The 23,517-nt window shown below is 41.2% G+C and overlaps 1 protein-coding gene across 5 annotated transcripts in view; it reads left to right on the forward strand.

Moving 5' to 3' along the window:
* Positions 1-23,517, forward strand: part of DSCAM (DS cell adhesion molecule) — a 447,196-nt gene that overhangs the window by 389,286 nt on the left and 34,393 nt on the right. For 2 of the 5 annotated variants that reach the window (XM_040055422.1, XM_040055421.2), the window contains exons 22-28: positions 3,152-3,269; positions 4,075-4,238; positions 7,058-7,156; positions 7,744-7,932; positions 9,449-9,739; positions 14,715-14,891; positions 22,131-22,161. In XM_040055422.1, coding sequence (XP_039911356.1) covers positions 3,152-3,269; positions 4,075-4,238; positions 7,058-7,156; positions 7,744-7,932; positions 9,449-9,739; positions 14,715-14,891; positions 22,131-22,161 — 1,069 coding nt within the window. Of the gene's footprint in view, positions 1-3,151; positions 3,270-4,070; positions 4,239-7,057; positions 7,157-7,743; positions 7,933-9,448; positions 9,740-14,714; positions 14,892-22,130; positions 22,162-23,517 lie in introns of those variants that run through there. The other 3 variants (XM_040055423.2, XM_040055425.2, XM_040055424.1) reach the window with 2 other exon arrangements.

Below are 23,517 nucleotides of genomic sequence, written 5' to 3' on the forward strand. Positions count from 1 at the left end.
GTGTCCTCTAGATGAAGAAAAACCCACGCGTGTTACAGCCTCTTGCAAAGAACTTCTTCCCATTTCTATTTTTGTGATAGGAAATGTAAGTTAGAGGATTTGTAATTTAAACAAACAAACATGCAGAAAACTGCATTATCGTAAGAGAGTGCACTGTTCTGTGAAGAAACCTCTTTATCTTCAATTAATAATTGGGTAATTTGTAAAAAAAATAGGAACAGACACAGCCCTAATCCAGTGCCATGCCATCAAGTGTAAGGCTAGAGGGAGGTGTGTAGGCATGTGGGTAGCTTTGATAACAAAGAAGTAAACCCTGCAGCTTACTCATGTGTTTCCAAAAATTCCCATGGCTCAAAAGAAAGAGGTCTGTGAGATTCCAGGCTTTTTTACCTCACGAATGCCTGCTAGAATTTTTAACCTATTGCTCTGAGGTGGGTTTCACTTGACATTTATTTTGTTTCTAGTTTTCTTTGTGCACCTTTTAGCAGGACGTCTCAGGACATCATTTTAAGTTCAGCTATAAAGAAAATTGAACTTAAAAAATTTCCTGCTGCTTTTACTATTTCTTTTAAAAGCACTCAGTACATGGAAGGAATAAGAAAATCCATAGAAAGCTGTGGATATTTTCACAAAAATAGTTCACTGTGCTTTTCTGATAATTTTCTGAGTCATGGTCTATCATCTTACCAGTGGCTTAGGCTCCTGTGAGATTTATGTTACTTCCACACATCACAGTAAAACAAGGGATACAGGATATTGAAAACCAGGAGCTACAACATAAAAGTTGTACTTTCAACATCTGATGTCCAGCCTATGACTTCTTAAGGAAGAATTCACGTTGAAATAACTATTAAAAACAAAGAGATAACATGGGAAGTTTGCTAACAATGGTGCCATGCCATGCTGAAGGCTTCAGCAGGATTCCTGTATTCCACATGTTTTGTCCTACAGGAACCGGCAACACTTGGGAGTGGATGGATATTTCAAGGAACACTGGAAATGTGGGAAGGCCATGGAGAAAATGATTAATAGTCAATTTTAAATGAGTTTTCAGACTCCATGTTGCCGAGGGGATTTTGCACGGGACAAGAATCTGGGGAGTCCAGATGCTCAGAGATGTTTTGTAGATAGAGCTGACAGCATCTCCTGCTGCTTTTCGAAGATGGCATGAGAGCCACGAGGCACCTCCTGCAGCAAAACCTGGCAACGCTGAAGATGAATGTGACTTCTAACACCAACTTCAGCAGCGTCAGCATTTCACTCTGTGTCTGTGGGTGCTCTGAGCATTTTTCTGTTTGAGTTACTTTGGTTAATTAGCCCATGGTGTGGTGGGTTGACCCAGGCTGGATGCCAGACACCCACCAGAGCTTCTCTATCACTCCCCTCTGCAGCTGGACAGGGGAAGGAAAATATAACAAAGGTTTGTGAGTTGAGATGGGGACAGAGAGAGACCACTCACAAAGAGTGACCTACTGTCCTACTGACCTGCCACTCACCACTGTGACCTACTGTCACAGGCAAAAGAGATTCGAGTTAGAGATATTTATTGAATTTATTACCAACTAAATCAGAGCATGGCAATGAGAAGAAAAATCTTAAAAACACCTTCCCCACACCCCTCCCTCCTTCCCAGCTCCATCCCCTGCTCCCCAGCAGCACAGGAAGATGGGAATAGGGGTTACCGGCTGTTCATCACATCTGCTGGACATGGGGGAAGCTTCTGGCAAGCTGTAATCTCCCCGCTACTAGAACGTGGCCATACAAACCCAACACAGATGGCTTGTGGGAGCACAGCCCTGTGCAAGTCTTTTCTAGAAAATGTTATCTTAGGAGTGCCCAGGTGGAAAACCAGCCTGCTCCATGAGAGCTTCTGATTGCCCGGTGTCTTGGCATCACCCTGGTGTCTGTCCTTGCCAGGGCAGCACAAACCACAGCTGTATCCTGACAGGGTTAAACCTCAGAGCTCTGGAAGGAAGGAGCCAGGGATCTCCAGCTGCTGTTTAGCCAGGACAGGACATGTTGATGCTTGGCTGTTAGGAAAGTCGAGCTGTCCCATTACCCAACCTTCCCTTTGTCGGTTATCTAAATCTTCAACTTGTGTTTTAGTTAAAATTTTGACCAGAGGAAAAAAAAAAAACTCTTGAGAAGCTTGGCCTTCAACAGTGCTTGAAGAGAACATAGGCAACACAGTCCAAACTGCTTGTATAATCTGTGAAATCTTTTCTTTTTGTGAATATCTCAAGTCCCACTGCAGCCTACTCAAGTAATTTCGCTTAATTTTTCAAGACCTGTTCTTTTATGCATGAATCTTTTTCCAGATTAACTGTCCCAGTTATATTTGATGCTGAATCTCTTTTTCATGTTTTCCTAATTGGGGCAAAATGGATTATTAAGTATAAATTCTGATCAGTGTGCATGACTGAAGTAGATCTGGACTAAAAATACAGTATTTTGTACATCTGTATTCAGTATATGCCTTTAAAATGTGTATTTAGGGGCCAACAGAAAGTCTTTCTGTCAAGGGTCATTCTTGAGGAATAACAAATGAAGTTCTAACACAATATATAAAATGAAAATACATGAGTGGTTTTTTTTATATATATATATATTTAGGTGATCTGAGGGCTGATAAAAACTGATTGTAATTTGTTCACACTTGTGGATTCCAGATAGAGTCTACAATGTACTAATATACATGAAGGTTTATTTTGCTTAATATCAAAATTATTGTAGAACAGATGTATCAATCATTTAGTTTTTATGAGACACCTCTCTACTGTGAACAATTCTTGCTGGAAGTGTCGAGAGAAGCATCCCTTGGACATAATTTTCATCCATAATTTCTACTCCAAAATATATAAAAGTCAGTAAAGATGATAAAAAACTGGAGTGTGCTCTTTTTCTCTACAAACACTCTTCCAATCCCGTGCCTCATCACTCTTTTAGTTACTTGTCTTCCAGCTACTGAAACTGATATTTTGCTTGAATAAATAGCTAATATTACCAGTTAAAAGGAACTCGTACCCTAAACCCACCATTTTTTAGATCGGTTTGGTTTTCCCCCTTTTATTGTGGGTGTCTCTATTTCCCTTCCAAGAGCTGTATGAACAGACACCTCACTTTAGTCTTTCTTGCTCTCTCTCCCCGCCAGCTCCTGCCAGGATTCTGACGTTCAGCGGGACGGTGACGACCCCCTGGATGAAGGACATTGTCCTCCCTTGCAAAGCCGTGGGGGACCCTGCTCCAACAGTGAAATGGATGAAGGATAGGTAACCAGCAACTAAATGTACAGCTGACATAGAGCCCATTTCCTTAAAATCCTGAGGGTTGTGGGGAAGACGGTCCTGGTTCGCTGGCAGGAAGAAGGACTGTTTGTGGTGATGGTCACAGTGGATGAGGAGTTTAGAAATTCCTTCAGCTGGCTGTGGTAATTACAGGGCATCAAAGGGAGAAAAAAAGCAATGAAGGGCTAAAGGTTATCATTCAAAATGTAAAACTTAGGAGTGTTTTTGTTTTATCCTCAGGCAGACAGGAAGGTTTTATTCTGAGAGAGCAAAGTGCCTGATACAGTGATTTGTGCTGAGGTGGGCAGTAAATGTCTTGCACCTATTTAACTTTCCATTGTTCTGTTTTCAGCTTTAGTTTCACAGTCTGAAGAGCCACTTGGAAGCACACATGGACAATAATTTTCATCCAAGCACTGTGTAAGCAAGGAAAATACAGTGCTATGGAACCATCTTGTGCATTGATATAAATACCTATGATTTCATAAGGATGAACTTCGTAGCCAGGACCTGCCTATACCCTTGCTTCAGCATTTTTATGAAGTAACAAGTTAAGGAAGGAGTGAATTTCTGTTTTCACTCACACTAGGTCCAGGAAAAGTGCATTTTTAAGCAAATGTTAGGTGCTTCCCAGCAGAAAATACTCCTTTGATGCCTTACAGAAGGGACACACCTCACCTCACACTTTTTCCTCTCTTTCCATTCTTAGCCACTTCAAAAAAGAAATCCACTTGTGAGTAATTTTGATTGTAACTTCTTTAATGTATGCACTTTGTTTCCTGTGAGGCAGTAACGGGACACCCAGCCTAGTGATGATTGATGGGCGAAGGAGCATCTTCAGCAACGGCAGCTTCGTCATCAGGACTGTGAAAGCAGAAGACTCTGGGTACTACAGCTGTGTGGCCAGCAACAACTGGGGATCAGATGAAATCATTTTGAATTTGCAGGTACAAGGTAAGGCCGTTGGATCTACCTCAGAATCGTTACTACAGCTTTAAAGTGCTCCTGGTAATGCAAAGGTGTGCCTGTTGGAAATAAAAAATATTAGTATTTACGTGTCTTAGTGCAAGTCTAATTTTTCCAAATTAATACATAAGTCTTTCTGACTCAGCTGTGGGCATTTTATGATCTAGGAAATGGTGCTTTTGGTGAAACAATTCACACAGTCAGTTAAGTCTCTGTGTGAGTTTTTGTATGATTGACAACCCTGTGTTTGCATTCAGTTGTCCTCTAGTTCTTCACACAGAAAGTATCAGCTTCTGCCTTCTTACAAATATCACATATATCATCTTAATATTACAAAAATTCAGAAAGACTTAAAGGCCTTCAATTTAGCTCCTCAAAAGCTATCAGCAGAAATTTGCCTCCATACTGAGACCTTGCACCAAAACTTCATTATGCAGGCACATATTATGAGGTGAATATGAAGAATCATTGGAAATGAAACATCAGTACTCCTTCAGCTAATGCATTTCTCCAGCTACATTTTATACTCATGCTGAAAAGCACAAAGTGCACCCAGGATGGTGTTGATGTGCACAAAAGCAGGGACAATATAAGAATATAAACTAAGAGTAAAGTGAAGCAAAGCCTGTGTATTCACGCATCAAGAATTCCCTGTGGAGATTTGCAAGATTCCCTTGTTCATTTGCACTAAAGCAGATCCTACGAATGCTTCAATTTTTATACCAGAGTGGACCATCACTCTCCTGAATGTGGAATTTAAACTTCAAGTGCAAGCACATGAGAGCACAGAGAGAGGTTGTTTCCACTGCAGTCCCCGCTCTCTCCCTGCATTAACCATTCCACTAAGCCTTGGAGCAAACATCATGGCAGATATTGGCATATAGCAGCTTCCCTACAATCCAACAGAAACTAAAGATGCTCTTCTGCAATGTTTGAAGCATGACCACAACAGGAAGTAGGGAGAGAAAACACCATCAAATGGAAACCTTATATTTATATTTCACTAAGTACTTCTGTAATTGCATATATTTGCTGTTATTGAACTGTGGCAACTAAAAGCAAATCAATATTACTTCCCTAAGGGACAGACAAAGAGTGGCTTTTAATATGTGGGACCACCATTTTTTTGGAGGTAGGGTGAAGCTGTGATGAAAGCTTTTACAATAACTCTTTCCCAGTGTAGTGTGTGCAGTCTCTCCCCATGGAATCAGCCAAGTCACTCAGAATAGCAGAACAAATCCATCTCACAAAGGGAATTTTCCTTTAGAGTATAAACTGTTGCTTTTGTTTTTCTCAACCCTGTTTGGCCCTGTGAGGGCAAAAAAATCAACTTCTCTTTGAACTAATTCACAGCTGGAAACCAGCAGTCTCTGCCTTATACAGCACCCATTATTCTGCAATCTGATGACTCGAACACAAACTGCAGTGGGGAGCTTTCCCTGGAGTTTCACTCTGCAGGAAGAGCTGCCCCTCAAGCATAGGCGAAGCAGGCAATGTTCTCTGGCAGCAGAATGCTGGACACAGAAGAGCATTTTGGTCCTCTGTTCTGCCTGTCCATGGGACTGTGTCAGGACAAGGGCAGCTCCTGCCAGCACGGGTCCCTGACACCACCTTCTCTCCCATGCCAGACAAGCTGAGGCCATCCTGTTGTCTCTCCTCCCCAGATTTCCATCCCATCTTTCCAACTGTTTCTTGATCCTTTCCAAGCATGGACACTGTTCCTACCTCACTCCTTATCCTTGAGGCAGCAAAGCTTAATTTTGTCTATGTTTCTGACAGTAGAACCTTCCCAGTCCAATTGCAGTTCCCTGTGTCAATTCCTAGTCCGAGTTTGCCCTATCCAGTGCAACTTGTTGGGGTGTGGCATGGCTCCTTCTCTTCCCTTTAATGCCAGAAGAAATCCCTCCAGTGAGGGTGGTGAGGGCCCTCAGGGTGCCCAGAGAAGCTGTGGCTGCTCCTGGATTCCTGGAAGTGTCCAAAGCCAGGCTGGATGGGACGTAGAGCAATCTGCTCTAGTGGAAGGTGTTCCTGCCCGTGGCAGTGGATTGGAATGAGATCTTTAAAGTCTTTTCCAGCCCAAACCATTCCATGATTTTCATCCAAAGGAAGCTGGAAAATAGGAAGTGGATGAGAGTTGAAGCCTCTGGTTTATTCCTGCACTCGGTCAGCAGCTGATCCTCGAAATCTTGATATTCCATCTCCCGTAATGTTTATGGGGAGCAGCAGAACAAAAGTGTTTCCTGTCTTTGCTGACAGGGTTGGGAATTCTTTATACCAAAAGCCTCAGTGGTTAGGAAAAGGACTGGATCTGCCTCCGGTCACAAATCTATCTATGATACATAATAAACTCTCACATTTGCACTGGCAGAAACCCTTGAATTGCACCTTTTCTTCATTTTTGCCATAACAGCCCACAAATACAGGAATGAGTGGGGCACCATTTGCAACAGCACATGTTTCCTGACACTAAAATTTTATCTTCTCCCCAAAACAGATATCAAAACCAATGAAAATAAATGGCTGGTTAGCTCATGTGCCACTAAAGTCTAACAGGACAGATGCAAAAAAATTCAGAGGTTAAGAATTGAAAGACAAAATTGTGCATGAAGTTAAATAAAAAAATAAAAAAAAGAGAGCTTGTCTGTTCTTGTCTTAACCAAGGATGTCAGCTAAAAAGACACTTTGACAGAAATCATTTGCATTTTTTGCAACTCAAAACAGCTACTTGATAAATGACTGTTAGAAGTGATTAAGATCGTGTCAAACCATTTGATTGCATTTTCTATTTTTAACTATTTCCCATCTAGTTCCACCAGACCAGCCAAGACTCACTGTGTCCAAAACTACATCATCCTCTATCACTCTTTCCTGGATACCTGGAGACAATGGAGGCAGTTCTATCCGAGGTAATGCAATTCAGGTTAATTGCTGCTTGTTACTAAATTATCGTATGTTGATAGGATTAGTATACAATTATGAATGGCTCAAAAAAAACCTCAAAACAAAACAACAACAACAAAAAAACCAAACAAACAAAAAAGAAAAACGAACCCAATCTGTATTGCTGTCAACCCTTAATATGCACTATCATGGTGATAACAGCTTTCAGTAAATTGCAGCTTGTCTTTGTGGTGGTTTATTCACACATTTAATCACTTTCTCCTCAGCTCTTATGACAGTTGCTCTATCTGATTTTCCAGATGTATAATCTCTAACCACTCATTTTAGAGGGTCCAGGTTCATCATCTGGTTGTTGCTGATTGAAGGGCCTTTAGACATACCCATTCTTTTCCCCTTGAAGCCATCATAAAAAAATTTATTTAAGCTGTTGTCAGGGTGAGCAAAATGCATTGCCTGGTACCTTTCAGTCAGGGGAGAGCTGTGTATTCCCCTGCAGGTGGGATTTTTTTTCAGTTTTATTAGGGCTTTAAAATGCCTCCTTGGATTACCTGAAGGATTTGTGATACCGTTGCCATCCACGCTTTCCCTCCAGGTTACATTCTGCAGTACTCAGAGGATAACAGCGAGCAGTGGGGCAGTTTCCCCATCAGCCCCAGTGAGAGGTCCTACAGGCTGGAGACCCTGAAATGTGGCACCTGGTATAAGTTCACCCTGACTGCTCAGAACGGGGTGGGGCCGGGGCGCATCAGCGAGATCATCGAGGCCAAGACGCTCGGCAAAGGTGCGCTGGTTCCGTCCCTTCACCCTCCTGAAGTTCCTGCATTCTGCTGTAGATCTTGGTCTGATGAGAAAACAGGCTTGGATATTTTAATTTTACTGGCTTTGTGTCTTGGTTTTGAAAGGTAGTTGCCTGCCAGGGAAAGCTAGAGCTTCCCTTGGAATGGAGAATGGAAACCCCCTTCCCTCCAAATTATTATAATTTTGCAATTAGGGGCTTTCAGGCAAAGATATGGGAATAGGAGTAACAGTTCTTTACTAGGAATATTTTTAAAAAAGGAAAATACAAATGCAGTAGTACAAAAAAACCAAGCAAGGAAGAAAATAAAAATCCTGGAAAAAAACCTGACAGAGTCAGGGATACGACCTGGCACCCTGATGGTCAGGGTGTTGGAAGCTGTTCAGATAAATCCTCTTAGAGTAACAGATGTGGTTCTGTGGAGTAGAGGTGGTCCTGCAGAAAATCCAGTGGCGATGAGATGGGTCCGGTCTTCCTCCGGGAATCCAGTAGAAAAACAGGATCCCTTGTGTCCTTCATTCCCAGTTTTTATCTAGCTGGGAACAGCTGGCTCCTCCCCCACTGGGTGGAAGAATGTGGCTCCTCCCCCATGGGATGATGGATGATGGAATGTGTCATGTCATTGGTGGGCCCTGATGGCCCATTATCAGAAGATGTCGCCCTAGAGGATGGAGGGGTGGTGACAGAGATAAGAAACACTGCCCCACCTGGTTTCAATGGCTGGGCTATTATCAGAAGGCATCCGCCCCCCTCCCCCCTGGAGTTAGAAGGATAAAATATCTTCCAAAACCAGCTTTCAACAGATGAAATAGAATGCACATTTTTAGGTTACATAATCCAAGACACTTTGGAAACGTTTACAGCTCTGTCCATGGCTGTGACCAAAAAGGCTGTGGCTGTGGGACTTGAAGCCCGCACAGGCTGATGTTCTGTCCTTCTTTCTCTAATAATTTTTTCTAAGATGTGTTCACAAATATTTGGTGAGAGGGTGTCTCCACTGTCACAGACTGTAGCAATTCCAACTATTTCATTGCCAGGAGGAAATTGTCTCTTCTCTTCTTATAAAAATTCAGGGGTTTATTTGTCTGGATATTGAAGGAAGACAGCGAGTATATTTATGTATAAAGGAAATAAAGCCTATGCCTGATTTCTGCTCCAAGCTAGTATTGCAGGAGTGTGCAAGCAGCATCCTCTGAACTGGATATGTGTCAGAAATAAAGGAAAAGTTTGCATTAAGTTCTGCAAGGCAAAACAAACCATTTTTTAAATGGATGTTTGGATCTTTTTTTCCTACGTATTGATTTGAAAATCTGGGTTTGTGAGTCTGGCACAAAGTGGGAAAAAAACTTTTAAAAGGATGAGGGAGTGAAGTTGAATATATAGATACTGAGTTCAAGCTAGAGTCAAGATTGCCCTAGAAATTATTCTCTAAATTTCACATTTTGAGAGGTTTTACCTGCAATATTTAAGCATTTTGTCTGGAATATCCCACTGCCTCTAGAGCCACAGTTTTCCAAGGAGCAAGAGCTCTTTGCCAGCATCAACACCACGCGAGTGAGGTTGAACCTGATCGGCTGGAATGACGGCGGCTGCCCCATCACCTCCTTCACCCTGGAGTACCGGCCCTTTGGGACCACGGTCTGGACAACAGCTCAGAGGACATCCCTGTCCAAGTCCTACATCCTCTACGACCTCCAGGAGGCCACCTGGTACGAGCTGCAAATGAGAGTGTGCAACAGTGCTGGCTGTGCAGAGAAGCAAGCCAAATTTGCCACGCTCAATTATGATGGCAGTAAGTATTTCCTTTAATTTATGCCTCAGATACTGTTTTGAGTTTCATATGTGATTTTTTTTTTTTTCTTTTTGCTCATCTTCCATTTTTCCCCTCATAAACCCCATTTTGAATCTGCCAGCCATGCTGTCAGAGAGATTAAAGTCCCAAAGATGTAAAACACCTCGTGATTTCCTGACAGTAAGCTGCCAGGCAGAAAAGAGGAATTGTTTATTTGTCCTCACTTCAGAAAAACTCCAGAGTCAATCAGCCATAAGACACATAATCATAGGACATTAAAAGTCATTAGTTCCAGTCGTTACAGGGGCCTTTCCTATATTTCACGCATCTTTTCCAGGAAATTTTAGTCTTCCATGGAATTTGTTCCTGCAGCCCTTCACGGGAGTGTCTGGCCTCATTGCTACTCCATGTGACACAGCCCAAAATCCATTATGGGACACACTGGAGCAGCCAAGCAGGTTGTCCTCTGGGAAAGCCTCTGGATAACATCCTCCAAGGGCAGAGCAATGGCAGGGCAATCATCCCTGTTTACAGACAGGGGACAGTGAGACTAATGGCCATGACAGATGGCTCCGTCGTGCCCAGCAGCAGGACACGGACCATGAGGGAGTTGTTATATCCCGCCCTTCTGCCAGGGGTTACTGCCCACCCTGCAAAACCCAGGACACGAGGGCAGGAGCAAACATGCCAGTTTGTCACTCACTGCAGCTCAGGTCCTGCCAGGCTGATGGAGAGGGATGGTGGCACATGTGCACTCCCAGCGGCTCCGTGCTGGGGAACGGCTCCATTCCTGGCAAAAAGGCAGCACAGATGGCTCCAGATGGCAGCTCTCAAATTGCTCCAGTGGGAATTGCCAGAGCTTTTCTGGAGACTTCCAGTGTAAAACCTCGCTGCGTTGCCAGGGATGTTGTGCTGCATTGTGCAACCACTTGGCAACATCTGTAGTGTTAAATTAAGCTGCAGCGCTGGCATGAGCAAGTTCAAACAAGAGCTGATGGCTGGGACAGCACCAAATTGATAATTGTTTGTAACCCTCTGTTAGTAACACGCCTCCACGTGAACATCACCACTCATGTACAGCTCAGGGGTCATTCCCAGGCAGAAATGTGGGATATGACTTAGGCTAGGTTTAAACCTCAGTGCCTGAACACATCCTCTACTGCTATACCAGGCTTTGTGCTGGGTATTCAGCAGTTCTTGCAGATAATTAGTCACACATGCCCTCACCCTTTGGAAAAATGTCATTTTTGGTAAGCTGCCACACAAGTCCTCATGTTATTTCAGAGAGTCTGGAAAATTAAGAGAGAGATCCTGCCTGAGCACTCCAGAAACCCACAGGAAACCAGGATCTAAGCAGTTAGTATGCAATTGTTCCAGGTCTGTCCAGGCAGAGGAAGGACTTTTTTTACTGAGAAGTGTAGCTGTTGTCAATAATAACTCTTTCAAGTATTAAGAGTTAATGTCTTGTCATTTTACTTGGCCTATCCAATTTTCATTTTGTTTTCCAGTATCCTTCCACAGGCAGCATCCAACTTGCAGTTGTTCTGTTATCATCACACTTATTTGATTGGAGCAAACAGTCTTTTAATAATGAATATAAGTGAAAATTTAATGAATATAAATTCATTTTACCTTAAAAATAATTAATATCAAAATGCAGGTCCAGAGCCTTAAATTTCCACTTGTAGCACTCAAATCAAAACAATTCTTACAGAGGTCTGATCTGAAATGTTGTCAGGCTCTGCTCTTTGATTGGGTGATGATACTTACCCTGATGTCACACATTGTGACCTGCACACCCTTTGATTTTTTACGTTGCTGTATAGCATCTTTAAAATGGATAAAATGAAACAGCAAAAAATATTTGCAGCATTATATTTCCTGGGCCACTGCTTCTGGTCAGCTAGAAAATTTTCCCATTTGTGATATTGCTGGATTTGTTTGTGAAGCGTGCTTTGCCAGGACTGTGTTGTGCCTTAGAGAGGCAGAGCAGCTCAAATACTGTCCCCGAGATTATGAGAGGAAAACATGGATGGAAAAGCAAATTTCAGTTTTCAGATTTTATAGACTTGCTATGCTCAACTCAGAATTGAAATTATAAACTGAGGATGATTGTCATTATCATTGTTATCATTCTGTCTGGTATTTGATGCAGAAATTTTTGCTTCCATAGACAGGGAATTTTTTTGTTTGCAGAAAACATGCCAGTGGAGACTTCTTGGCCAGCTCCATTTTTGAGTGCTATCCTTGCCTCTATCTTTGATTCACCCTGTGATGTGAGATTAGCCCCTTCCATCTTCCAGGGGTCACAGCTGCTCTTCAGATAAAGCAGATACACAAGTAGCACTTTGAAGATTAGATAATACGGTGTATGAAAGTTCCGGGATGCCAAATGCTAAGAACAAGCTCAGGAGCTTTAGTAGCCTTAAGATAAAGCCTTTGTAAAGTTTGCAGAAATCCCAGTTACGTGGGTTTGTGTCCCTCTCTGTGTGTGGGAGAGCTCCTGAGGAATACCATGGCTCAGCATCCTTCCCCTCAAATCTCTCCGTGCTGAATTAGGTCAGAGGGTTAATGACAAACCTACGTGCAGCTTTTTGCTCTCTGCTCGTGGGCATTTCGGTAACGATTTCCAGCTTACAGGTTTGCTGACCTCCCTGCCCCTTGTGTTTTTCAGAAGCACACAATCCATAGAGATATTTTTAGCCCTGTGCAGCTGCAGTTGTGGAGCGCTGCAAAGGAGCTTCCCAGCTCTGGGATCAGATACTCCATAGCCCTGGCATTAAATCAGACCAGCTCTAAACTCTGCTAATTGACTCTCACCCACCCAGGCACTGCCTGCTGTGAAAGACACAGGAAAGCACTCCTGAATTCACAGGGTGCAGGGGGAGTTGCTGCAGCCAAGGGGAAAAAGGGGACAGAGACATTCAGATTCCAACTTCTGTGAGGCACCAATCAGGCTAACAAAGTGTGATGGTGAACCGACCTGGAAAACAAAACAAACCCTCCCTGTTTGTCTGGGACTTAGTCCTGCAGAAAGCTTTGACTATTCCACTCCCAGCCAGCACCTAGAATGACAGCAAACGTTGAAATGGTGTTTTCTCAATGGATAGCAGGATTAAATTTTTGGTAATTTATAATAAAATTGCTGAAAAGCAACAAGTGAGTGATGTGAAAATGTGCAGTATGTTTTATTTTTTAATTAAGCTCCAACTGCCTGTTTATAATGTTATGTTTACATTTGCCCAGAGAGAGGTATGGATAATGATAGTCACATATCTAAACACTTCAGGTTTAAGTGAAATAAAGGCCACTCATCATTTGATGTTCATCTAAGTGGTAAGGAAAGCAAAACATAATTTTAGGCAATCTTGAACTTAATGGTCCCTGGGACTGTAATCCAGAGAAAAATTTGGCCCTTTAGTATCCAGGAGGGTTTAGGAGGATTTAGAGACAGTTATTAGTATTACCTTCAGGAGCTTGAAGTTCTTTTCATTTCTTCATCTAATAATTTTATTTGCCTTTAGAGTAGTGCAAAATCTGTGTCTCAGGGCAAGATGAAAATATCCTTCTGTGTGTTCAAGAAATAGAAAATGAGGAAAAAAAGAAAAAGAAAATAAATTACGGGGAAGAACTCCGATGGAACATTAGAAAAATATTCCAAATGCAATTGTAAGGAAACAAATTTTCTAAAGTACCTAATATAGGTTTGGATGGTTGTAGCTTTTCTTTTTATCTTTGTCCCTTTAGGGAGCTGCTCTTCCCTTTGTATGCAGCTGAAATAGCTCTTCTGAAAAAAACAGGACTTAGGATTCTACATTTTTCACTGTGGTTATGGCACTCACACTGTACTGCATCAGATCTCAGTTTTTATTCGGATGTTGTATGGCAGATAATGAGATGTAACTATATCACTTAATGCAGCAATTAAAATGTAAAAAAGGATGTGCCTGTTTTTCTCTCTCACCCTCCTTTCCTTTTAGCAAGTAAGTAGCCACTTTTATGTTTCAGTAGTTGGTTAAAATTTAATAGCTTCCATCCAAAGTCATCACAGTTCACAATACTTACGTGTTTCTACGCATTTCAAGCAAATCTGCATTTTATAGCCTCATTTGTGGTTGCATTCAGCAGTTTAATAGTAATCAGGAAATGAGTGAGAAGTCTTCCATGACTAAACAGCCTTCCACAGAAGGTGCTGCATTCTTCTCACGTTCCTTAGAGGTAAAGAAGAAAAGAATTGAAAAGTTCAAGTATTATATATCACCAGGAAGCTAGGTATATTCAAAATGCAAATATATCCCAGAATGAAAAAGTGAGCTGCCTGCCAGTAGTTGGTAGATTCATTTCCCTCGTTTCTCTCTCAAAATTTGATTGTTTCTATCCAGCATTACTCTCCTGTTTTACTGATGAGTATAATGTCAGACAGTCTTTAGCAGATTAGTATCAGGTTGGCTGTCTGAATTTCAGATCACTATCACTGCTGCACCCTCAGAATTGATAGCAGGATGTTTCTGTGCAAAGGATTAATCTGATGTATGTGGCACAAAATGAGCTTTGTCAAATGAGTTCCTTGCACACAGAAAAGCCCAGCAGAAATGTCAGAGCCATGCTGTTTCTCCATAATAAGGAATAATAGACATAGGGAGGAATTCTGAGGTCTCTTACAGCTTTTTAATAATTTAACAGGACTCAAAATTAATCATAGTATTTGACTGCATATCAGGCATGGTTTTCCTTAATCAATGAATGCAATTCTTCTGGATCTCTGATAATCTCCATCTCTGCAGTCAGTCCCTCATTACCAGGAGTCTGGTTATGTGTTCGTGCCCATTAGACACACAAATGTAGCCTCCACCCCAAACAGAAAAATCCTGGTGAGTGTTCAGCCTGCAGCTGAAGCAACAGCATGCCTTATTCCCCGAGAACTCAATCTTTTGTCCTCGTTAAGAGGCCTCTAATGCCATGACCCTGTTTCCAGGTACAATCCCTCCCCTCATCAAGTCGGTTGTGCAAAGCGAGGAAGGGCTGGGGACCAACGAAGGGCTAAAGATGCTGGTGACCATCTCCTGTATCTTGGTTGGGGTCTTGCTGCTCTTTGTGATGCTGCTGATCGTGAGGAGGAGGAGGAGGGAGCAGAGGCTGAAGAGGCTGCGAGGTAAGGTGGTGTTGTCCTATTCTCTTCAGCCTTCTGATTGTCTGCATTTGTGTAGTGGAGTTTCTCACGGATAGTAACATAAACAAAGTGATTGTTTTCACATTCCTCCTTGGAGGAGGGACAATTGATGGACTTCTAGTTTGACCAGTGGGGTCAGAGCGGTGTCAACCTCATTTTCCAATCCCTGGTCATTGTCCAGAATCTATATAAGCGAGGTCAAAAATAAACTTGCCCTCTTTTTGCTCAGAACTTGACTGCGTGAGTATGATTTTTTAGTGTCCTCTAGTGACAAGGTGGTATATGTGGAGCTTCTCTCTACCTGAACATGAAAGCAGGAGTGGGGCTGCACATGACCAAAGTGTGAAATTCCCAGCTGGGATTATTTCCCTTCAATACTGAACAAACTATGTGTGTTTTCTATAGAAATTCCTTCTGTTTCATTTGGTCATAAGTTTCTAAAAAATAAAAGATTAATATATCCATTGTTATTATTTGGCATGGGGGAAAGGAAAATACTTCTCACTGGTTTGCTTTCTTTTTTTGTTGTTTGTTTGCTTCCCTCAATGACCTAAAGGTGGATTTTTTTGAAAGAAGAAATCAGATATTCTGAAGATGAGGGAATCTCAGTTTTCCAGCAGATGCTAAACTAACCAAATCCAAAAAAATTTCCAAATCATAAAATGAGAGTAGCCAGATATCAGTAGGATAGAACACAGCACTAGATATTCTCAGATTGGAGACCATGTTTTCCCCATGTTTTTTATAATAGAACTTATACAACTCTTCATTGTTCTCTGACCTTTCATTGTCACGGATCTGTATTTTCCTCTAATCCTTATTCAAATCCAGTTGTCTGTTATGTGAATAAGATTTAGATCTGTGAATTCATTCAGCTTTCTCATTTTTCCAGCACAAAACCCTGGCTGAGCCACAGCCAAGTTTTTGAACCTTGCAGTCTGACACTGCTGCCCTATAGCTTTTGCATTGGCAAAAGGTGTTTTGGGAAGGTATTCCCTGAAGGTATTTGGGGAAAAAAAACCTTTCAAATCCAAACCTGAATTAATAGTAAAACAATTTATCATCTGAAAAAAAAATAAGCCTTATTTCTTCCAGGAGCCATCAAATTGATTAGTTACTTGAATTTTAAAGAGAACATGGTTTGGTTAAAATTATTAAATTAATCTGTTAAAAACCAGGGTCAACCCTATGTTTTCCTTCTGACCTTCCTACTCATCTCTCTTTTGGGTCTAATTTTGTCCTTTGTAACAATATATTGGAGTTAAAAAAAAAAAAAAAAATACAGGGCAGCATAGACAAATTCATATATAGAGGAGGACAACCAACATTATGGTTCATACACAGCCCTGGAAATCAGGACATCTGGATGCTTTAGCTTGTATAATCACATTTTCTTCCAAGCCTTATGAGCCATTTACCTCCCCAGTTTGGGGTTTGTTTCATTAAAAAAAAAAAAAAAAAAAAAAAAAAAAAAAAAAAAGTAGTAAAGAAAATGTTGTCTTATCTTCTTAGAAATATTGTGGAATTCCATCCTGTAATGAGCAGGATATCTCAAGCCCTTTGGCTCTGGAAAATGATGTCTGTGCACATTATTTTTTCATGGTTAATTTACAAGAATTCATAGACTCTTGAGTTCCAGTCCCTTGAGGAAGGATGATGATCACTGACCAGGGTGGCTTTTGCATGACATAAAATGTCTCTGAACTATTTCCTCTCAGAAATTAGGGATTTAGAGAAATATTGGAGCTCCACTTGACATAGGCAGGGGAAAAGATTTCATCAGTACTTTTGATTAAAGAAATCAGTATTTAACTATCATTTCTATAAGAGTTGTGTCTCAGCTGAATTTGTCATACTACAGTTAGACATCCCATTTGGTCCTGTTTTACTTCTCTACAGTACAGAAGTTCTTTTTTGTATCATTTTCAGGGTTATTCTTTCCACATAGTGGTAATCACGTAATTTATTAATGTGTTAATTGGTAAATGAAACAGGTTAATATATTTTAGTTTTCCTCTGTAGTTTTCCTATCATTTACATCAATAGCATTTTATCCATTGAGATCATTTGCAAGTTCTCTGATTTCTCTACAACAGGAAAATATTCCCTGTTATACAGCCCTGGTTTGAATTCTTGATATATGACCTTATGATCCAGATTATTTTCTAAGTGATTTGGGATTTTCCCTATAATTTTGGTACCAAATTCTTGTGTCATTTTTAAACTTTTATCAGATATTATTTACTCCATACCACTGATAAATATTTCAGACAATACATACTGAAGAATGATTCTCTGCTTAAAAGTGGTGTCTGAATATGTGGAAATCCATGTACAAGGGCTGCTGTGTTAATTTCTGCATCATGTCAAAAGTTCTATTAAAGTACCTTGAGTTACCAAAACTTTGTTTTAGAGAAACATAAATATCATCTTTTACTGTTATTTAATCATATCACTCTGAGAGATTTTTTCAATGTCGTGAATTCTCTGCAAATTTTAATCTCATTTCAAAAATCCACTTTGTTTGACAGGGCTGCTTGACCACAAGCCTGTATTGATTGGCCTCAATTATCCTTTTAATTCATTTCATTAAACTTCACTCTTTTATTTTTAAATTATTTTGTGCATTGCCAAGATAAGACTGATAGGACTTCAGTAATTCAGAAATTTTTTTACTCATTCTTTTTGAAAATTGATCCTGTGTTTGACATTTTCTGCTTTTCTGGAAGGTACTTCATGTTCTAAAAGTTTTCTTGGCACTAAGGAACTGCTGTTCCAGAGAATTCCTTAATAATTTCTCTAAAACAAACGTGTGGAAGATTTTCCGATGTCCTAAGGAGAAGAAAAAAAAAAAAAAAAAAAAAAAAAAAAAAAAAAAAAAAAAAAGGGTTGCTCTTGTAATTATTGTGATTAGCTTGCAAATAATTTTTGAAAGGGAAATATCACATTATCACTTGGTTTGTATGACCTGGTGGAGTTTCTTTGAGACACAATATTATTTTTTCCTAAATTGGAATTCCCTCTAATCTACATCGGAAAAATAATCTCCACGGTGGGACCTTCTAAAATAATTTGTGCAAGTTACAGATGTAACTCTTGCTTTTGTGGCTGCAGAGGTGGTTTTCTTGAACCTGTTTGACAAAGAGGAGTGGGAATTGCAGGTTTATTTGCAGTGTGCTCTGCATGCAAGCAAGAATCCCTGCTCATGGACAATGGGTTTGAGTTCCCATTTTGTGTTGAAGAGCAGCAGACTCTCCATTCTTGATCCTTTTACCACTTGTCTGCATGTAGGGGCGGTTAAACATTTTTCTTCCTCCTTTATAAAGAAAGCAGAGTTCTCAGCAAAGTCCTGATTTTTGCCCAGTTTAGTAGTTCCACCAGCCAGGTCACCAAGAAAGGTCACTCAGCTGCTGGAGTTCATGCAGCCATTCAGGAGTTCAGCAGATATTCTCAAAGAGAAGCCTGATGGTTTAATGCTCCTCCTCCTGGCTATTGACCCAGCTCTGCTACTCCTGTAATGGTTTTCCCTTTGTTTTTAAATCCAATTTGCCTTAACACAAGCAGAAAGGATCAGTGTGCCGTGATAGTTCAGGAGTGGCAGGATGCAATTTAAAACTCTATCACTGTCCCTGATTTCCCAGGGGGAAAACCCAAGTGTGTTAAGAATTTTAAAGGTGACTGCCCCAGGAAAGGGAAGTGATGGCTGTGGCTTTTTCACTGAAGTGATGCTTGGCTGGAGCAGAGATCATCCCCTTCCCTCTGTCATCCATGCCCTCTTCCCAATCCCTGCTTTTACCACCTGAAAACTCAGAGGTGATAGGACACAGCCAGGGATGCTGGGTTATTTTAGAAAGTATTATCAATTTGCTGATCAAAAGGGTACTGCAGGAAAAAGCACTTTAAAATATCTGGTAATTAGTTTGTGACAATTACATTTCTCCTGGAGCTGATGTTCTGGACATATGATGTTGTTGTAGTGGGATACCAGCACAGGAGGGACCTGGACTGCTGGAGAGAGCCCAGAGGAGGCAGCAGGATGAGCAGAGGGATGGAGCAGCTCTGCTGGGAGCAAAGGCTGGCAGAGCTGGCATTGTTCAACCTGGCCAGGAGAAGCTTTGGGCTGAGCTCAGGGTGGCCTTGCAGGGCCTGAAGGAGCCCCAGGAAAGCTGGAGAGAGACAATTCCCAAGGACTGGAGGGACAGAACACAGGGAATGGCTCCCAGTGCCAGAGGGCAGGGCTGGATGGGAGATTGGGAATCAGGAATTGTTCCCTGGCAGGGTGCTGAGGCCCTGGCACAGGGTGCCCAGAGCAGCTGTGGCTGCCCCTGGATCCCTGGCAGTGCCCAAGGCCAGGCTGGACACTGGGGCTTGGAGCAGCCTGGGACAGTGGAAGGTGTCCCTGCCATGGCAGGGGTGGCACTGGATGATGTTTAAGGTCCCTTCCATCCAAAACCATTCCATGATTCTGTGATATTCAGTTACTTCTAGGCCTCTGGATTTTTGTTTGATGGATACAGAGGAGCCCTTTACATTCCTGTGACCTTTGTTTTTGTCCCATCCCACTCCAACCTGTGTGCCCATAATTAACTCCAGCATTTCTGCTCCCCATTTCAACAATCTGTTTAAATAATTAGCAAATTTAAACTCAGCTGATCGAGTTTTTTTCCCTTCAGAACTTCCTCATTCAGCTTTTGAACCATTATGTGTTCTTGCTGATGCCTCATGTTATTTTTTACTGAAGGTGCACAATCTCTTCTTTAACCAAGGAACAACTTGTGTAACGAGCACTTATGTGCCACATACACGAATTGGTGTGAATTTTTTTCCAGATGCAGCATGGAAATCATCTGTTTACTGGGCAGCACAGCTGAGAACATGTGAGGGAGATTGTTTGCCATTTAAACATGATGAAAAAATGATGAAAAGCAAACCAAAGTACATTGTAATAATTTTCAACTTTGTCCCTTCTGCTTTTCTTGAGTTGTGAATTTCTTGCACAAATAACCACAGACTTCACTAAAGGACGCAGCAATTTCTTCAAAAAGCCGCTGGCTGAATGAAAACAATATTTGCATATTAAATCACCCTGATTATGTGTGCCAGAGGGAGAATGTGTTCACAGTGTCTTCATGATCCTGGTGCTGCTAGAATAGCAAGAAGTATCATAAAATATGCTGAAAAAAACCCCCCATTGCTTGCAACCAATGCTGTTATTAGTATTGTGTTGGGTTTGTTTGGCCTTTTTGTATTATCTTGATGAAATTTGTCCCTTCCTGGGTTTTTGGCTCCTTTAGGAGCAGCAGTGTTGGTCTTTTGCTTTATGACTGATGGCGAAGATATTGTCATCTACTAGGCACTACCACTTACAGGTGTTAGTGGCAAAGACAGTCTCGTTCCAAGTGAAAAATAGGAATTCTGAGTGCCCAAATGAAGCATTGTTTGGTTTAGATGGGACAACTCAGATGGACCATCCTTCCCTCCACCAGGAATCTTCCACACTTTGTGCTGGAAAGGGATGGAGGAAGGTTAAAAATGAAGGAGTGGAGCAAACAGACCTAGAGGGAGCACAGAATTCCAGCTTCTCCAGTGGTAGGTGAGGAATAAAGCTTAAGAGAGGCAAGCTGGAACTGTATCAGATAAATACAGTTCAGAGAAGTGAATAAAAGGGGTTTTGCAGAGTTGTGTTTTCTTGGTTTTTTGTTTTTAATGAATAAAAAGAGCCCTCTGTCCATTCTTTTTAAAAATTAGTTCGACACAAGCTGTAGAGATGTGTTAAGATGGTGGCGTGTTTCTGTCTGCATCCTTGGAATTTTAAAAGCAGGATATTTAATAGGATCACAAGTAAGGAAATTGTTGTAGGTGTTGGAGACCCAAGAGGTGACTGAGGAATGAAAAAGGTGGGATGGAGGAAACAAAGACAAATCCAGTAAATGTCTTGGCAGGTGCTGGTAGATTTACAAGAAGCAGATAAAAGAAGAGGTGTAAACTCCCATATAAGAGTTGTTTGAAGACTTCAAACTTGGAATTGCTTTCTTCTCAGATTTGCTTCACTTGGCTGCACAAAAGGCTGCTTTGTTGCTCTGTGATAAACTTAAGGACTTGGGAATCAGCATTTTAAGTGAGTTTGTTCAGCAGCAGACTGCAGGAGAACAAAGCAGAGCTGCCTATTATTTGCTGGATGAAACCACGTAAATTAGTGTATTATGTTGATAAAGTTTTACAGAAGCCTACCTGAGAAACCAAACTTCAGCTGTGCCTTTTGAAATGATAAGTATTGAAATAATTATAGCCCCAAAGGATTTTCTGCTAATAATAGCAACAATGACAAGAACAGGAGGAATATTTTTCCTTCAGCAGTATCTTATTTTGCAGGACTGATCCATGTGGGAATAAACCATCCTTTGTTTCATGTGTAGACCATACTCTGAAGACCCAGCAGCAGTTTTGAATTATTGCTAGTGGAAAAATATTTATGTTTGAGTGCAACCAAGCAAGTTGGTGCCAGGGGAGGTTCAGGTTGGACATCAGGAAGAATTTACTCATGGAAAGGGTGCTCAGGCCTCGGCAGGGTCTGCCCAGGGAGGTTTGGAGTGCCCATCTCTGGAGGTGTCCAAGGAAGGCCTGGAAATGGCACTCAGTGCCCTGAGGTGGTGACAGTGTGGGAATCAGGCACAGCTGGGACTCTTGGAGGTCTTTTCCAGCCTCAGGAATTCTGTGATTCTAAACTGACTCTTTGGAGCCATCCCTTGCTCAGATCTTGTGCAATTTCATTTGGTTTGGAAATGACATAATGGCATCTGCTCATCCAGCTTGGTTTTGACTCTTGCCCAGAGATGGATATCTAAATTCCTTTTTTTTTTTTTGCCTTTTCCTCTTCCTTCACCTGTTCATTTGCTATCCATGGCACAAAGGATCAGAGATTCCCATTATTTGTTAAAATTGTTCCTATTTCTAATATGTTTATGTAGCTTTTTTCTAGTTAAGCCAATGGTAACTTGTATTTCTCTTGCCATCTTTGGTGCTACAGAGGAAATAAACTGGGCTGTTCGGGGCAGAAATGCAATTTCAGCAAAAGTAGGGACTTTTAGGCACTCTTTTATTCTTTCCACTGATCTGAGAAACAGCAGTGGTCTTACACATGGCTGATTCAAACCACTTGCTAATAATGCATGTCTCAAATAGATTTTCATTTGTGATGACATTTCTTCTGTTTTCTTCTAGATGCAAAGAGTTTGGCTGAAATGCTTATGAGGTAAGAACAAATTGAATGGGGGTTTTTTGATTTTTTTTGGTTTTTTTTTTTTTTTGTTTTGTTTTGTTTTTTTTTTTTTAGTTGAAAAAATATCTGTCAACTATAGCATCATATTTAAGAATTGTAGGGACAAATGGAGAAGTAAACTTTTTATTCCTAAACCCTTTTCCAAAACACAGCATTTGTCTGTCTGTTAGGAGCTGTGATGCACTGATGGTCAGACATGGGAGAAAGAAGACACTTTGTGGACAGTGTGAGGGGCTACAGTGGCAAAAAAACCCCTGATAACTTGTGTTAGATTAAATCACAGAAGCTATGTAGGTCCATTTGGACATTTTTTCCTACTCTGAAAAATATTTTCATGATATGTATCAAAGTAATTGCTCTTCAGAGATCATCTGATTAAAGGCAATAAATTTCTGGCTCTGAATATCTCTAAACTTTGCAGCTCTGTTTATGTAATTCACTGTTGTTAGCTGCTTGTACCCAAAGGTATAAAAGAGCAGGTAAATCCATTTATTATTTTTCACTTCTTTTCCATCAGCTCAGCATTCAGAAATCTAATTCAGTTGTTGAATTGCATCATAATGACTATTCTGGCACCACAATTCTTTCAAAGCTGGAAATTTCATATCTTCAATGTTTATTGTTTTGTCTAGGGAAAATACTGAACTTTAGAACCACTGCATATATTTGAAACTGGGATCGCCGAGGGATTATTCTTGAGTTCAAATGAATTTTGGGTTGCTAGAAAATACTTTCTATACTCAAGCAACAAATTTGAGAATTTCATAGATATTTCACCGCACAAACCACACTCCCATGATAAAGTTCACTTCTGTTGTAAGAATAAGCTCAGCAAAGGCATGGTGACAGGTGGGTTTGGTGTAAATTCAGCAATATGCCATCATACCTGAATAAGCCCAGTGATGTTAACAGGACTGGTCATGCAGTCCAGGTCATCCCTTCCCTGTTGTGAGAGCAAATTGTGGGATTCAGCAGCTTTAGGAACATTTGTCCTGGTGGCTTCTGGTGCCACAGAAGACAGCACAGGTTAGCACACACAGCAAGTCTATTCTCTGAAGAAACCCAGGAGGGTCCGGCTGAAAGCCCTGGATGGAGATTTTCAGTCCCAGTGACAACCACTCAGAGCCCTCTGCAAAACTGGTACCTCTCTGCCCTAACTCTGCTTGGCTTCACAAGCCTTGTCACCACTCCTGCAAGGCCATTGCAGAGTCTCACGCCTCTGACACTTAGAAAACTTCACCAAACTTCCAGCAGAAGTGCCCAGGTTTTACTCATTTTTTTCCTTTGCTGATGGTTACCAAATGAAGGAATTTTGTCCTCCCTGCCTGA

Source organism: Hirundo rustica, chromosome 2 (genome assembly GCF_015227805.2).
Source record: "Hirundo rustica isolate bHirRus1 chromosome 2, bHirRus1.pri.v3, whole genome shotgun sequence".
NCBI lineage: Eukaryota > Metazoa > Chordata > Aves > Passeriformes > Hirundinidae > Hirundo > Hirundo rustica.